The following is a 17,804-nucleotide window of genomic DNA, read 5'->3' on the forward strand; positions in this document are numbered from 1 at the left end:
CCTGGAGGAACAGCTTCAGGCAGCTCAGCATCCTGAAGGACTCCTCTCATCTGGCTACAGCATGCTCTCTGGGGAATTCTGGAGGTTGAAATGCATTCCTCTTAAAATTGCTGAGACTAAGAAAAAGATATTTTGGGTCTCCCTGGCCATCCTTGTTTTGACTGCTAGAGAGTGTCACTTGACAGCTAAAATTTTCTTTTAGAATTCAAAAAGGAATGCGAAGAATGATCTTATGGAATGCAAATAGTATGCCAAATAACCAGAGGGAATAAATCAACAATTACCATCACTTTTCCGTGGGATCCCTGTTTTATCTCTTGAACAGTCTGCCGCCATCCTCAGCTGACCTGGAACCAACTGCTTTTTAGGAAGCTTGGAAATAAGGGCAGGAATCCCCCTTATGAGGAATGGTGAAGGGCCTATGCAGTGGTGAAATCCAATTTCTTTTACTACCGGTTCTGTGGGCGTGGCTTGGTGGGTGTGGTGTGGCTTGGTGGGCTTGGCAGGTGAAAGATACTGCAAGATCTCCATTCCCACCCCACTCCAGAGGAAGGATACTGCACAATTTCCATTCCCACCCCACTCTGGGGCCATCCAGAGATGGTATTTGTCGGTTCTCCGAACTGCTCAAAATTTCCATTACCGGTTCTACAGAACCTGCTGGATTTCACCCCTGGATTTATGTTTGCAATGAGGGTGGAAGGAGCAACAAGAATGAAGGTAGGCCAGAAATCCTCATGCAATGAGGCAATGAGGCATCTGTCCAGGAATTGTTGAGACAGCTTTGAAGAAAAAAGGTTCTGTTCCTTATCCCATGGAAGTAACAACAGCAGCAATTAGAAATTCCAGTCCTGTGTAAGGACAGTTACTTTGATAGCTTTGTTTCAATGTGTGACTTCTGTTGGGATGGCAGCTTTAGAGTGGGATGAAAGCCTATAGCCAAGTGGGTTGGCATCAGGGGTGGGTTCTACTTATCTTTACTACCAATTCGCAACGCCGCGCAGAAGCGTTCTGATGACATCGGGGTCGGTGGGCGGAGCCTTCCGCTGGTTTTACTACCGATTCTATAGAACCTGTGCAAACCAGGGGCAACCCACCACTGGTTGGCAGGTTCTCTTTCCTGAGAGTTTAGTCTGCAAAACTCTTAGGAACCTTGATTTTTTAAAACATTTTTATGCTTTGCACTCTGGGGTCATTTTAGAAATGCAGGAAATTGCCTTTCAAATAGTCACTTAGTTGGTTTAGTGTATTGTCTACTTTGGCAGCTGGAAGAAGCCATTGAGTTTCTGAGAGAGGTGACCATCTGCTTCTTGTCCTGTTACAAAACATCGCTTGGGGAAACTTAAGTGGTTCTTCATGCAAAGCATGATAAATCACATCTATCTATCTGGATCTCAGTTCTTATTCTCTAGCACAGACTTCCCCAACCTGGTAGCTCTCCGAACTGTCATGCCTGCAATTCTTTTAAATTTTTCACCTATTTTAAAAAGATGTGTGATGGTGTCTGAATGCCCTTTTGCTATTAAGTGTTGATAATGTAACCCTATTTGTTACAAATTAAGTGATTGCTGCAATATTTAATAGACCAAAAGTATACTGGAATTCTCTTTATACTTATTTTGATAAAGTATATAGATTAAACTAAGTGAATTAATTTGTTTGCATGTTGAGAAATTATGTAATCTCTGTAATCACCAAATGTTCGCCTGGATCTTTTGTGCTTGGTGTGGTTGTATATTTATACAAAAAAAACAAAAAAGAACTCAAATATTTATACTTTTACTGTGCGAAAAAAGTCTGTTAAAAAGTATGGGTTGATAAGAATTTAAACTAATTACTTTAAATATATAAAATATATATATATTTCCATATGTTTAATAGAATATAAACTGTACTAAAGAAATATGCAAATATATCATTACAATAACAGATTAATTGAATCTGAGCAGATCTATACCTTTAATATATATTAGCTCCTTCTCTCATATACGTATAAATATACGTATATACATACACACATACACATATACATACACACACTGTATTTTTCAGAGTTTAAGAGACACTTTCTTCCCCCCTAAAAGTGGATGAAAATTTCAATGTGTTTTATAGAATATGGGCCTGTTTTTGGTCTCCCGAACCCTCTGCACCAAGGGTGAAATCCAGCAGGTTCTGGAGAGCTGGTAGCGGAAATTTTGAATAGTTCGGAGAACCAGCAAATGCCACCTCTGGCTGGCCTTGAGTGGGATGGGAATGGAGATTTTATTTATTTATTTATTTATTAGTCATATTTCTATGCCGCCCACTCTCCAAGGACTCTGGGCGGCTTACACCAAAGACAGTATACTAAATAGCATATTGCCCCCAACAATCTGGGTCCCCATTTTACCCACCTCGGAAGGATGGAAAGCTGAATCAACCTTGAGCCAGTGAGATTTGATCCGCTGATCTGCTGAACTAGCAGTCAGCTGAAGTAGCTGCAGTACTGCACTCTAACCACTGTGCCACCTCGGCTCATTTTACCTTAATACAAGTAGGAAATATGATTACTGTCATCTGTCTACAAAGTAAAATGTGCTTATCTTAAAACTGTTTTATTTCTGGTAAAGTATATACAGCATAGAGAAACTATACAAAATTTCTTGAATGTGCATAACTTCATATGTTTAATGTTGTTCCTCCAATTTTTAATCTTAATTATGAATAGATCTTATGACTCTATAAGCACAGGCCAAATAACCATTACTTATTTCCTAAACAAAAATATTAGTTTATTTGGGCACCTGGGTCTGATCCTGCTTTGGAGGAAGCATTAAACAAACATGTATACATACACTGGATCACATATCTAAAGGAGCATTGATGTTTACTTTGGGGGTGGTGCTTGCTATGCTTCCTCCCTCTCTTGATGGTAACTGCTAAAGATGATGCAGGTAACACCACCAGGCAGAAGATAGACTGAAATATGGTAGCATCCACCATGCTGGAGCGCTTGTAGGCCTTCATCTATACCGGGGTGTCAAACTCGATTTGAGGGCCACATCAGGGTTGTGTTTGACCTCGGGTGGGGGGGAGAGAAGAGTGGGTGTGGCCATCTTGATGTTACTCATGTCAGAGATGCCTGTGGTGGCTTTAGCGCTCTGCCAGTGAAAACAGGCTTCCGAGCTTTGTTTTCAGCTGTGACAGCCTCCTGCAACCCTTTGCCAATAAAAATGGAGCTCAGGAGGGCCATAGGCAGCTCTCCCAAGCTCCATTTTTGCTGGCAGAGGCGCCATGAGCCAGTCCTTTGCTGTTTCCAGGTAGCCCCATGGGCCGGATCTAAGCACCCCACAGGCCCCGGACCTTGAGTTTGACACCCCTGATCTATACCATACCTTGCATCAATTCTGATTCTTTGAGACACCCTGCAACTTTCATCTGATACTAGGTCACACACTATTAGAGCCACAAATGACTAATATTGAAAAGCAGAATGTTGCTAAAACAGATGTTTAATCCTCCCAACAACCCAAAGTTTCTCCCTACAAGAGACTGCAGGGCTGAAGAATAGTCACATTTAACTTCCTTTGGGTCAAAGCCTAGAGGTAAATCAGAAATTTTCTCTGGACCAATACACCTCCTGAAGGTCAGATTCAAAGGATTAGGGTGACATTCTTGTCTGACATTCAGTTCCTGGGCTGCTGATAGGGAGACTATAATCCTCTGAACCATGACAAGAACTCTTCAGCATTATCCATCCCCAGTCAGATGACCCAAGATATAAAAAAGTCATCCTTTTGTCACTTGATCAGTAGCCCTTGGCTTGACCTTCCTTCTGACCACTTCTACAATTGGTACACAGGGGGAATATACTACATGTGGCTAGCTAAGCTGTTGGTGCTGGCAGTTGAAAAGCTGATAACAAAAGGACTGCATGTAACAAATAAGCATGTATATATATAATGAGAATTAGTTTGATCTAGTGGTTAAGATGTCATCCATCTTATTCTCTGCCTCCCAAGTCCCAGCTGATCAGGAAGAAATGGGGATTTTGCAGTAACCTTCCCGTGGATTGTGGAGGGAATGGAGATTTTACAGTATCCTTCCCCTGCCATGTCCACCAAGCCATGCCACGCCCACCAAGCCACACCCACAGACTGGTAGTAAAAAAAATTGAAATCCACCACTGAGTCTGTTGATAAACAGGAGCAAGTTCCATGGAGAAACACTGGCTTCAAAAGAATAAGGGCTTCAATCTGCAATTGCTTCCATGACCTTGAAAACCTTGAAGCTCAAGTGCTTGGGCAGTTGATTAAAGAGAATGAAAAGACATTGGTTAAAGTTTTCAGTAATTGCAAAATAAATAAGATGTGACTGTTTCCTTTTCTGGAATAGCTTTACTGAGATATAAATTATCCAGTTGCACTTAGAGAAACAAACATATGTATTTGTTTAAATCACTGCTCTGCAACTGATGCTTCTTATTCTGTTTGTCCTCCCCTGGAATTTTAGCAAGTGGAATACCTGCAGAAGTTGTGGCAGCTGTTGATGTGAATACGGTGGCCAATGAGGTTTACGCACACAATTTTTCTACCACACCATTGTGGCCAAAAACAATTGAGGTAAGTGAAATAATCATTTGAAATCCTTATACATTTATCTGTTTAGATGTTGGTGAAGCCAAACTGTCTGGTACTATGCTAAATAAGAAACTAATTTGGTTTCCCCGGCCCTCCAATTTTGTACTTTATTTCTCTTGCTTTGTAAATGAGGGTGAAGAAGATTCACACTGCTGTCCCAATTAAAGCAAATGGCTGGTTTCACACAGCAGGCTGTGCTAAAATGTGATTTGCTTGTTGACACAGGTTCTCGCACTCTGAGTTGCAACCCCCTGGGCATCAGGAGCAATTTAGTAGGGGTGGGAGGGTCACAGTTAACCTGATCAGATTTCCAAAGGCAATGAGTTTGTTCTGGATTTTGCAATTTTGAAAGTACAATATTTGAGAATGCCTGCAGTTAAAAGATTTATAACTAAAAATAAGTAATCTATCCTGTGTTTTATTCATGGGGACAAATTCAGTTATTATTTAGGGGGACCTCCAAGTTTGCCTCAATGTACTGAATAAAACTAATTACGAATTATAGCCTAGCACAGTGATGGTTAACCTTTTTCCCATCGCGTGCCAGGAGGGGTGGGGCGGGGGAGGGTTGCGTGCGCACGTGCCCAAGTGCATGCGCACGCAACCCCACCCACCCCCGCTCCTGGCACATGATGGCCTGGTAGGCCCGTTTTTCTTTCTTACCTGGTTCCAGATCCTCTCTATGCATCTGGTAAGGGCGAAAACAGCCTTTCCCACTCCCTTGGAGGCCCTACGGAGGCAAAAAGGGCCCATTTCCCAATTCTCGGTGGGACAGGAAGTGACATTTTTTGCTGTTCCCAGCCTCCAGAACCTCTCTAGGAGCCTCTCTAGGACTCTCTAGGAGTCTCTGGAGGCTGGGGACAGGAAAAAACGTCCCTTCCTGTCCCACCAGGAGTCAGGAAATGGGCCCTTTCAGCCTCCATAGGGCCTCCAAGGAAGTGGGAAAGGCTGTTTTCGCCCTTCCCAGATGCATAGAAAAGATCTGGAGCCAGGTAAGAAAGAAAAACAGGCCTCCCCCCCCCCCCGGCCAGGCCCTCCAGAGGCAGGAAACAGCCTGTTTCCCTACTTCTGGTGGGCCCAGAAGGCCCGAAAATCAGCTGGCCGGCGCGAGCATGGCGTCCCCACTAATATGGCTCCGTGTGCCACAGGTGGCACGCGTGCCATAGGTTCGCCATCACGGGCCTAACACATCATATGACCCTAGCCAGTTTGGGTTCACTCCAGAAAGCCTGATTAAGCAACCCAAAGCATATTGTAGGAATTGACAGTGCAACACCCCTGAAAGGTTTACTCCACAGGCAGGAATGATTCATTTAGGCAAGCTGTTACGACATTCAAAAATTACAGATAAGGATTTATTGAAAAGGGCCATGTCAATGCATTTTGGCAATTACAGTGACTCAGGAACAAGCCTATCTATTGAAAAAAGGTTCAGGCTCATATATTTTTCTTTCCCACTCTTTGCCTTGGCTTTTCTTTTCTTTTTATATTTATATACTGAAAGTAATACAACTTAAAATATAATAAAAGAATAGGCAACATGGTAGGTAAAATAAGGACAATGAGCATGAAAAGTCTGTAAAGTACAAAAGGCCAAGGAACAAGGGGAAAGATGATGTCTCAGGTATACGTTCTTAAAGTTTACCTTGCAGCTTGTTATAAGAAGCAAGAAAAGAAGACATTGAAATAGTCCCATTTCCTTCTCTCTCCGCAAGCCTAAGTCTCCTGCGTATAATGGGAAATGTTTCATTAATCTCTTATTTCTTTAGGGAATAACACTGAAAGAACTTAACAGCTTATCTTTTGATATGATTTTAATGAGTCCTCCTTGTCAGCCCTTTACAAGGTATTTGCTATTATTTTCTTTTGGGGTGTTTTTCTCAACTTTTCAATGTAGACTGAGGCAGAGTCCTAGGCCAAATGCTGGCCCAAAGCTGGTTTCGGTGCCTGTCCTCTGGTCTCTCCTCTCCTAGTGTAGCATCTTAACCACTATTCTAAATTTGGCTCTCTTATTCTAGTTATGTTAAACTCACATATTGGTGTGCTGCAGGGGTGAAATGTAAAATTTGTTACTACCGGTTCTGTGGGCGTGGCTTGGTGGTGGTGGGATAATGTGACTGGGTGGGCGTAGCCAACTTTTTTTTTTTTAACTTTTTAAAGCATTTTTTCTGCAAATGCAAAAAAATGCTTTGAAAAGCCTCTGACGATCCCAGCTGAGCCGCACGATCATCAGAGACTTTTTTTTTTACTTTTAAAAGGATTTTTTCGGCGGAAGAAGTTATAGAAAAAATGCTTTTAAAAGTAAAAAAAAAAAAGCCTCTGATGATTGTGCGGCTCAGCTGGGCATGTGGGGGGGGGCACACAGGGATTTTTACTACCGGTTCTCCGAACCACCCGCCACCATCGCTACTGGATCAAGCGATCCGGTCTGAACCAGGAGCATTTCACCCCTGGTGTTCTGGTTAATGGAAGAAATCTGCCAGCTAAAAGGCCAAAGCGAAATGACTATTTTACAATAAAATTGTTTTTATGTAACATATTTGCATTTAATGGACTATCATGATATCCTTCATTTCATATGAGATGTGGTGGCCTAGTGGTTAGATGCAGTATGCAGGCTACTTCTGCTGAATGCCAGGTGCCTGCAATTTGGTAGTTCAAATTTCATCAGGTTCAAGGTTGATTCAGCCTTCCATCCTTCCGAGGTGGGTAAAATGAGGACCCAGATTGTTGGGGGCAATAGGCTGACACTGTGAACCACTTAAGACAGGGCTGTAAAGCACTGTAAAGCGGTATATAAGCCTAAGTGCTATTACTATTTCCATGCTGCATGGGTCTTCATTTCCACTCACTAGAGCCTTTTGTATTGATCTATGAAAGAGCATTAGTGTTTCAGCTCTCAGGCTACTGAACTAATTCTCATTTAACGATCATCACAGGTCGAGCTAAAGATTCTCAGCATATATGCAATTGGACATTCAAATTCTGATTCAACTCAAATAGTTGATGTTAAGAAAATACTATTTTTAGAGGCAGAAGTATGAGTTCTTCCAATTTTGTGCACCAAAGTTAAACATACATTTTTAAATTTTACATCTTTATTTCTTCCCCACAGAATTGGTCGACAAGGTGATATTTCTGACCCTAGGAGCAAAAGTTTTCTTTATATTTTAGATATTCTTCCAAAGTAAGAATTCAGAGTAACTGTTCTCCTCTAATATTACTGGTTAAGATTCCTGATGCCATTATGTCTAGATTTTAAAGCCTGTATTGCTTTCCATGAGTTGTAGTTCTGAATGTTATGGATCATAGATTTATATTGTTACAGACTTGCCTAAGAAAACATGTTAAAAAGAATATAAAATTTGTATTTTCTGATGAAATATTGAACATGAGAAATGGACACATAAAATCATCATGTTTTAGGAACTACGGTTTTGTGCTGAGCCTGTATAGGTGCAGCCTTTGTCTCTTCCTCTCTTCTTCTTTGAAAATAGCATATAGCATATGAATTTGAGTTGATTTGCAAATACAGCATTTTATTCTATTTATCTGGTCTTTTTTAGTACCTATGAACAAGATTGGTACTGATTAGAAAGAGTTGTTTTCTATCATAGTCTACTGAATTTGTGTTATACATATTAAATATATAGTAACAGTAAATTATCAAATATAGCATATTGGTAGCTAGATCTTGATAACATCTCATATGTAATATGCTTGATACCCAGCATGATATATACGTAATGTTGGATTGTCCTAGGTTCTATCCAGTGATGGAAAATCTATGACATATATGTGTGTCGTTCCATGTAATTTGTTATGTGCTAGAAGCTGGACTAGAATGTGGTGTATTGCTGCGCAACCTTTGGACCCTCTGGAAGTTGTGTGAGATGACCTTGTACTTGAATGGCCTAAGGAACCTCTGAAAATTATGAAAGAACATTCTTGAATGTTTTTCAGAGCCTCCAAAGGCTGCGTGAAAGCATGACCCTCTAGCACAATTTCCAGAAGGTCCAGAGACCACACCACATTCTCATGTGGCTTCGGCAGCCTTCAAAAAATGGGAGAAGGTCTTGTGTGATTGGGGGACTCCAGAGATTCTTTTGTGATTTTTGGAGACTCCAAATTTAAGAATGTGGTGTGTTCTTACATGATCTCTGAATTCTCTGGAAGTCATGTAAGAGGATTCTACCTCACATGTCCTCTAGACTAGAGTCTCTAAAATGCACATGAATACAGGACATGCTTTTCCACTCTTGGAGGTTGCAAGGATATGCAAGAGCATTTTCGAAAGTTTCTAGGCCTTGTGCAACCCAAAACTTCTAGAATAGGGATTTTATTTTTCCTGAGAGACAAAGATAAATTGAAAAATATTTACATTTATTCATTCGTTAATGTCACCCATTTCACTAGTCAAAGTGACTTTGTTATGAATTGTTTCTCTCCCCCTCCTCCTTTGTGTGTATGACACACTAGCAGAGTCAAGTTAATCTTTTTCTGAATTTTTGACACACTGACCCCAAAAACTTTGCCATCACTGAGAATCTAGTTTGACCCAAAGTCACAGAGACTCATGGGTAATTTATAGCCAGTCACCAATCAGAGAGTTTTAGTAATCCCAACTATATTTCCGTGCTTTCAAGAAAATCACTTCATTGAATGTGTTTTTTTTTTTATTTAAAAAATATCTAACATGGTCATATCTCTATTCTATAAATGAAATGTCTATATTAAAACACTTCACATGCTGACTATTTAATTATATGTTCCTTTTTCACAAACTCAGAGGAAGTAACAAAAAAACTTTTTTTGTTTTTGTTTTTCTATGCTTGGAACAAACTAGCTTGAATTCATTGCGTTATCTTAATTTTAAAAAATGCATTTAATCTTTCTTGACCATATGTCTCAGTGAAACAGCACTGACAAACAGTTTCAGTCTTAAACTGCTAAATTCTGAGACTTGGTCTTACCCAATTCTTGTCTCCTACTGAGATAAAAGTTAATACATTTCTGATTGATTTATTTAACCTGTTGCCAATAATTTCTGTTTTTAAATTGAAATAATGAGATGTAATCTAGGGTGAAAAGTAACTAAGCTTAATGTTTATTTTGATCCAATTGTTCATCCTTATAACTAAAGTTTAAACAAATTGTTTTTCAGACTTACGAGACTGCCAAAATATTTACTTTTAGAAAATGTCAAAGGTTTTGAAACATCTTCTGCCAGGTATATTGGAATTAAACACTAATGCCAATTTTTACACTTTGTTGGCAAAAGAGTAAGGAACTAATAAAATTATACAATGGGTATTTTCAGATTGGAAAAAATGTAACATTGCCAATACTTGGAACATGGAGATTAACACGTAATACCTCATTGTATTTAAAAAATAATAATAATTCCTAATTCATATAACTAGATTAAACTGTTTTTAGTTGAGATGTAGTGATAGTAAGGCTATATTTATATATTATATATTTAGAATTAGTATTTTATTGGAAAATTTCAGGGCATCCTAGTTTTTTTTATTTTAAGACTAGTCACTTAAGAAGGCAAGAGATTTTGTTTTTAAACTAAAACATTAACTTCTGCTTAACAGTGTGAGGAAAAACTGCAGGGGTTCCATCTGTTCCTTGCTCTCCTTTTCTACAAGTATTGTAGAAGGTACTCTTTTAGTATCAAAGTATTGAGGTACTTCTTTATTTTAGGATAAATAGGATCGGCAACTAATTTTCATGACACATTTCCCAGCCCAAATAACTAAGCTGAAAAACATTTCATGTTTTTCTTTAGCTTAGTGCTGTTAGGATCTCAGTCATTTTAGTTCAGAACTGTTTTATGAACTAAGATGACTTTATCTTATTGTAAAAGTATTAATTATAGTATCTGAATCCAATCATTATGACAGTAGTGAAAAAATGTATTTAGATAACTTTGGATATTCAGTCATAACAGTGGAATTCATGTTTTTGTTTTATTTTTATACTTCCAGGGATGAACTTATACGAACACTAAAAAAATGTGGATTTACATATCAAGAATTTCTGTTGTCTCCAACTTGTGTGAGTAATAGTATTTTTAAAATTAGTTCAGTTCAAAAATTTCCTGTAGATTCACTTACTTTTGAGAGGTGCTGATCATTGCATAATGTTTCTCAGACCAAAATTATTCCTACCAGTTTGTTCCTGGATTCACTTTATTATTATTCTATCAAAATTGAATTCTGCCTCTTTTCTCATAGAGATGTTGATGCAGAAACATTTCTTGGAGTAGAAGAGCAACAGAAACAAATATCTGATTCTTTCTAATTGACCATACTGGTCAAGAGCTGAAATCTAAAACATAACTTCACCAAATTATACGTACTTGGTTGTCGTATTTGAGATGAAGATGTTGGGAATCAGGAAATATAATGATGGAAAGATTTGATGTTGTCCCTATTTCAATTAGAGAGGCAGTTTGTTGTCAACAGATTAAAATAACATAATCCAGTTGTGTTTATATAATGAAATGGCATTTGCATCTCAGACTAAAATACTTTGCTATTTTGAGAGAAAGATTTGTGTATGAGAAAAAGAGAAATAGGAAGGAGGAGTGGAAGCAGGATGGACCAGGAGAAAAGGATTCATCCAATTTGTGGTGAGAAAAGAAAGGGGATGATTGAGTTAAGGAAAAAAAACCCCTTGAAAATAGCAGTCTTGTAAAGAGATTTGGACTTCATGCATATACATGAACCTGTCCTTTCAGATGCAGGCACGTATTCACCACATATTCCCAAGCAAAGTGGGAAAGTTTTGCTTTCTCCTTCCTTATTGTGATGCAAATTACTGCTTCTCTGTTGTGATTGGTGAAAATGCAGTTTTCTTCAGAATCCCTGGAAAGAGAGGGAAGCCTTTACTTCTTCTCTTCCAGCCACCTTGTTCCTGAATGATGTTTTTTTTTTCCTGCTAACAGTCAAGGGGAAAAATGAACCAGGGATTTTCAAGCAGAAAAGAGGGCATTAAGGCCTCAGGATTGCCTATATTGTTTTTCTTTTGAACTTAATCTGAAATATATTTCACAACTGTGGACATAGTGATTGGTGTGATGAACTTCCACAGTGGAATATTATGCCAGTTCTAATTTTTTGTTATTGTAAGGCCTGAAACTTTGATAACTCAACCATTGTTCTGATCATCTAAACCAGGGTTGTCAAACTCGCGGCGTCACGTTGTCATCATGTGACATATCGTGACTTTCTCCCCTTTGCTAAAACTCGGGTGAGTGGGCGTGGCCAGTGCATGATGCATCTGGGCCGCGAGTTTGACACCCCTGATCTAAACCATTGAGATTGTTATTTACTTACAGATTGGGATTCCAAACTCAAGACTGAGGTACTTCCTGATTGCAAGACTCCATTCAGAGCCCTTTTCTTTTCTAGCACCTGGGAAGGTGAGACTATCTTTTCATTATTAATCACAAAAGCTACTGGTTGCAGTAATCTCAAAATTACAGTAATCTGTGAATGGAAATTTTAAAATGTTCCATATATATTTTATTGAAATGTGCTAAACTGTATAAAGAAATGAGAGAACATTGCATCTTGAAGGTGAATAATATCATGTAGCCTGCTTTAATATGGTACCTATCAAAAAATGATTATAGTCAAGCATGATGCTTTTCAATTTTGTTGGAACTGCAATTTCCAGAAATCTCTGCTAGAAGAAATGATTAAAGAGAACAGCATGCAAGTTTGAAGTTCACAATGGTTTTTTCCTGTTCATTTCTGTTGTATTAAATTGCTATTTAATTTGATATGAATGCATGGATTGTTCTTTCTGTAGGAATCTCCTGTTAGAAGGCATTTGGAAGATTTTCTTTTTCAGAAAAGAACTTGAAACTGCTCTAATGGAGCAACCAAACTTAGTTGTTAAGGGCGTATTGAAACATTGTGCAAAGTGATCCACAAACCCAATTTTGGAATCTTTACCACATGAATGACTAGCTGGAAGAATACCCATTCAGTACATTGAGAAATGGGTACTTGAGGACAAAGAGTTTCTCTATAATTACTGTATTTTATTATTAGACTGTAAATATTAGATGTCTGCACTACTTGGTGAATATCATATGTAAATATTTTGAATGAAATTTGTACATCATGTGTACATATGAACACCATTTGAATTAAATACCTGAAACACAAATGCGAAGCTAAGACAATTTCATGGCTGATTCATGTTGTCAGGGAACAAGGGCAATTTAAGAATTTACCAATTCAGGTGATCAATCAATATCAGATTAGGCATCCTTTACCTCAGGGGTGTCAAACTCAAGTCCCGGGGACCGGATGCGGCCCACAGGGTATTTAGATCTCACCCGCGGGGCCATCCTAGAAACAGTGAATGACGGGCCCCCGCTGCTTCTGCCAGTGAGAACAGAGCTCGGGAGAGCTGCATATGGCCCTTCTGAGCTCTATTTTTGCTGGCAGAAGGTTGCAGGAGGCCATGGCAGCTAAAAATGGAGCTCGGGAGCCCGTTTTTGCTGGCAGAGCATTTGGGCCACCACAGGCCCCTCTGGAATGAATGACGTTAAGATGGCCATGCCCACCCCGGCCCCCGGAGGTCAAACACAACCCTTATGCTGCCCTCAATGAAATAGAGTTTGACACCCCTGCTTTACCTGATGATCAGCTTCACTGTTAGATTCCATATACTGCTTGCCCAAAAAAGGTGTTTGCCAATATACCTAGGAGGCACCGGATGAGAAAAATTGATTTATAAAATAAAATTTAATTATGTTGAAAATATTTGATAGCTGATAATCTTAGAGAAGGATCTTATTCAATAACATGGTGACTGATTTAATATATGGCACTGAAATACATTTCAGTGACTGTGACCCTGATGACGTGGACACTTTGGGGAGACTTAGTGTGGCCACATGTTTACTGGACCCGTGTCCCTCCTGGTTAGTACTGGCTTCCCGGGAGGTTACACAAGGCTGGCTCCAGGGAATTATCAACGCTTCATTGAGTGAGGGTTACCTCCCCATGGCCTTGAAAGAGGCGGTGGTGAGGCCTCTCCTCAAGAAGCCTTCCCTGGACCCGGCAGTATTAGCCAACTATCGTCCCGTCTCCAACCTTCGCTTTGTTGTGAAGGTTGTTGAGAGTGTGGTCCATGACAGTTTCCACAATACCTGGAGGAAACATCTTATCTAGATCCATTCCAGTTGGGCTTCAGGCTCAGGTACAGCATAGAAACTGCATTGGTCGCATTGGTAGATGATCTCTGGAGGGCTCGGGACAGGGGTTGCTCCTCTGTTCTGGTCCTGTTAGACCTCTCAGCGGCTTTTGATACCATTGACCATGGTATCATGCTGCGCCAGTTGGAAGAGCTGGGGATGGGGGGCACCGTATTACGGTGGTTCTCCTCCTTTCTCTCGGACCGGTCGCAGTTTGTGTTGGCAGGGGGGCAGAGGTCAACCTCGAGATGCCTCATATGTGGGGTGCCTCAGGGGTCGGTGCTCTCGCCCCTTTTGTTCAACATTTATGTGAAGCTGCTGGGTGAGATCATCCAGGGCTTTGGGGTAACGTGCCACCAGTATGCTGACGACACCCAGCTGTACATCTCCACCCTGGGCCACCCCAGTGATGCCCTTGAAGTGATGTCCCGGTGCCTGGAGGCCGTGCAGATCTGGATGGGGAGGAACAGGCTCAGGCTCAACCCATCCAAGACTGAATGGCTGTGGTTCCCGGCATCCCAATATATAGTCAGTTGATTCCATCACTGACTATTGGGGGCGAGTCGTTGGCCCCCACGGAGAGGGCTCGCAACTTGGGCGTCCTCCTGGATACACAGCTGTCCTTGGAGGAACATCTGACGGCTGTGGCCAGGGGGACTTTTTATCAGGTTCGCCTGATCCACCAGTTGCGGCCCTTCCTAGATTGGGATTCCTTGTGCACAGTCACTCATGCCCTCGTCACCTCTCACCTGGACTATGGCGATGCTCTCTACATGGGGCTCCCCTTGAAGAGCACCCGGAGACTCCAGCTGGTCCAGAATGTGGCCACACGGGTAGTGACGGGAACTGCATAGCGCTCCCACATAACACCTCTCCTGCGTGAACTGCACTGGCTCCCAGTGGTCTTCCGGGTGCGCTTCAAGGTGTTGGTTATCACCTTTAAAGCGCTCCATGGCATAGGACCTGAATATCTTCGAGACCGTCTGCTGCCACCACCGACCTCCCACCGACCGGTGCGCTCCCACAGAGAGGGCCTCCTCAGGGTGCCATCGGTCAAGCAATGTAGACTGGTGGCCCCCAGGGGGAGGGCCTTCTCTGTGGGGGCAACTGCCCTCTGGAATCAACTGCCCCGAGAGATACGAAGAATTCAAGGTCTCGGTGCCTTCCACCGTGCCCTGAAGACCTTTCTTTTTCAGCAAGCTGGGCTGGCTTAACACTTTTTAAAATGTTTTTAATATGTTTTGTTATTGTTTTTTAACTTTGGGGCCAAACTTATATATATATCTTTTTAAATAGTTTTTAATGTTTGTATCTATGTTTTTTACTTTGGCTGTATACCGCCCTGAGTCCTTCGGGAGAAGGGCGGTCTATAAATTTGATAATAAATAAATAAATAAATAAATTTGTCTTTTTGAATAAAGTACAGTTTGCACATTGCACAAGTTCACACATTGCTCTAAGCAGTCTGTTATGACTTGCAATCATAGTGCTTGGTGCATAAAATGCAGTAAACCCCAAACCAAACAAATCACATGATAGTTCAGTGCAGTGCATGAACCTGATCTGCAGATGTTGTCATCCTTGCTAAAATAAAATTGGAAATTTCCTTTGAATGTTTGTGAATATAATACTTTATAATTTGCTGCACATTTTTCTTCAAACAGATTTTGACTGATTTCCCAAGCCAGGAAACAGAGAATTCAGAGACCTGTAAGGTTGCTGCAACTGTGGCAGAAGGTGATTCTCAAGGACTTATGAAAGACCTCAGTTCTTGTCATGATGCTAATGGCAAGCTGTGCTCAGAGAAGGGGGAGTTTCTGTATAAACTTGAAACAGAGTCTGAATTGGAAAAAAAACAGCAGTGGGACAACAATCTGTCTTTACAGATGCTCAAAAGTTTTCTCCAAGATGACAGAAAAGAGCTGAGTCAGTACTTCTTGCCATTGAAGTCCTTGCTACGTTATGCTCTTCTTTTAGATATTGTCAGACCCACTTGCAGAAGATCTACATGTTTCACAAAAGGGTAAGATCCTCTGAATGAACCTATTAATTCATTTGGTGTAGCTTTCATAATATAAATGTTTTCTTTGCATCGTCTTTTTTAAAAACTTAGTCAATAAGCCAAAGCATAGTTCTCCTAAATTCATTTATCCCAATCATTTAAAAGACATGCCGAGAAGAAGAAGATTCGCAGAGGAGATTGACATATTTAATGATCTTTCCAAAGAATCATTTATGTCTCATAAAAGCAAAATCCTTTTAGTAGCTATTGGCAAAGATATCTGTTGTTTCATTTCATTATAGTGTTTCAGGACAATGAAGTAAGGGTGGAGAACCAAATCAGGAAAGGGTGGGAAACAAGAATTGGATTCTATCCACTCATATTCTCCAGATGCCCAGAAGAAGGCCAGATAGCATCACGGTAGAGGAATCCCACTCTGAAGACAACTTCTTGCTGCTTGCTCTCTTTGGCATCCATTTCTCCACAGGGAGCAGGAGGCAGCTACCTTCTAGTGGTCCAAACTATTGTATGTAGTTTAAAGACTGTACAGACTTGGAGATTTACCAATGAATTTTGTGAAATGGTTTGCAGGGAATCCCCTGCAACTAATAAACAATTGAGCAAAAGAGATATGCTTCATTACGGTGTTGACCATCAAGCAACTTTTCATTACTTTGCTAAATACACAGGATGACTTTGGTTTCTTTTTTCTTTTTTTGAAGTAATATTACTTCTGTTTACAAGTCAATCTTGTAATATATATAGTGCATTTTATTTGCAGTTTCTGTCCTCAGAAAGTGTGCAATGCAGCGGAGAGATGCAGCCTCTATTATTTAGAAGTCCAACTCCTTTTTTCTCTCTCCTGTTCACCCTGTGACTGTATAGAACAATCATTTAAACTTGCCCAACTTTCTTTGTCTCCTTTAGTGGAATCAGTGTTTGTCTCTAACTACAGTTCATCTCTCTCTCTCTCTCTCTCTCTCTCTCTCTCTCTCCCCCCACCCCATGTCAGCTTTTATTTTTTGTGGGGGTATGTTTGGTTCTGTTTGCTTGATAACTGTTTCTCAGGTTCTGCTTGTCCTGTAATTAACAATAAATAACAGTCTGCAAGAAACTGCTGCATAAATGTGTTTATGCAAAAAACCCACAGTGGCTCCAGAAAGAGGATACCATTATTTTTAGTGCTTCTGTCTCAAATATCAGTGAGCCCAGCATTGTATACGTTAGTGCTGTGTACATCTGGAAAATGATTTGCAAAAATGATTTTGGCTTTGCAAGAGCACATCATGATTCTGCTGTTCATTAAAGCAGTCTTTATTGTTTTCATGCTTCGACAGCTTACAAAAATGTACCACTTTTTGCAGAGTCACAATAACCTTTGAGTCACTCCTTGAAAGAAAGCACGACTGTTTTAATGTTCAATACATTTGTGGTCCTGAAAGGTTCAAATCACTTCTTCCACATTATTTTCAAAGCAGGGATAACCATGGGATGTATAATTGGAACAGCTGTGGGCAGATTTGTATGATGAGTAATTTGTATGGATGCAATTGAAAACAATGAATCTACTATGCATATGATGCACACATTTCTCATTTGCAGTTCATCAATATTAAACCATGTTGATGTAGAAAAAAATATTGACAAGGGATTTGAACCCTCTGTAGTAGCCATATGTATAGAGCATTTGCTTTTATTTATGACCAAACTGGTTGAACTTGCATTCCCTGGACTACTTTTATTAAATTGGTGATCAGTTAGATGCTTTTATAAGCCATTTGCAAACACAACCTCTCTACTCATCAATGGTGCAAATCTCACAAGGATTGTAATGTATGACTCTTAATTGATTTGAAGGTATGGACACTACGTAGAAGGAACTGGTTCCGTGTTACAGATGGCAGAGGATATTCAGGTACAGTGGAACCCTTTATATATTCATGGTTTATTTTTATGG

General features: G+C 40.2%; 1 protein-coding gene across 5 annotated transcripts in view; it reads left to right on the forward strand.

Annotated features, from left to right (window-relative positions):
• The window catches only part of TRDMT1 (tRNA aspartic acid methyltransferase 1), a 29,787-nt gene that overhangs the window by 775 nt on the left and 11,208 nt on the right, over positions 1 to 17,804 (forward strand). For 3 of the 5 annotated variants that reach the window (XM_087892845.1, XM_087892843.1, XM_034401823.3), the window contains exons 2-9: positions 4,492 to 4,601; positions 6,389 to 6,465; positions 7,735 to 7,806; positions 9,784 to 9,849; positions 10,616 to 10,685; positions 11,971 to 12,054; positions 15,510 to 15,868; positions 17,705 to 17,762. In XM_087892845.1, the coding sequence (XP_087748971.1) occupies positions 6,428 to 6,465; positions 7,735 to 7,806; positions 9,784 to 9,849; positions 10,616 to 10,685; positions 11,971 to 12,054; positions 15,510 to 15,868; positions 17,705 to 17,762 (747 nt within the window). In that variant the 5' untranslated portion in view covers positions 4,492 to 4,601; positions 6,389 to 6,427. The remainder of the gene's footprint in view (positions 1 to 4,491; positions 4,602 to 6,388; positions 6,466 to 7,734; positions 7,807 to 9,783; positions 9,850 to 10,615; positions 10,686 to 11,970; positions 12,055 to 15,509; positions 15,869 to 17,704; positions 17,763 to 17,804) is intronic. The other 2 variants (XM_087892844.1, XM_034401824.3) reach the window with 1 other exon arrangement.

Source organism: Pantherophis guttatus, chromosome 4 (genome assembly GCF_059756535.1).
Source record: "Pantherophis guttatus breed Tessera chromosome 4, ASM5975653v1, whole genome shotgun sequence".
In the NCBI taxonomy this organism is placed as follows: Eukaryota; Metazoa; Chordata; class Lepidosauria; order Squamata; family Colubridae; genus Pantherophis; species Pantherophis guttatus.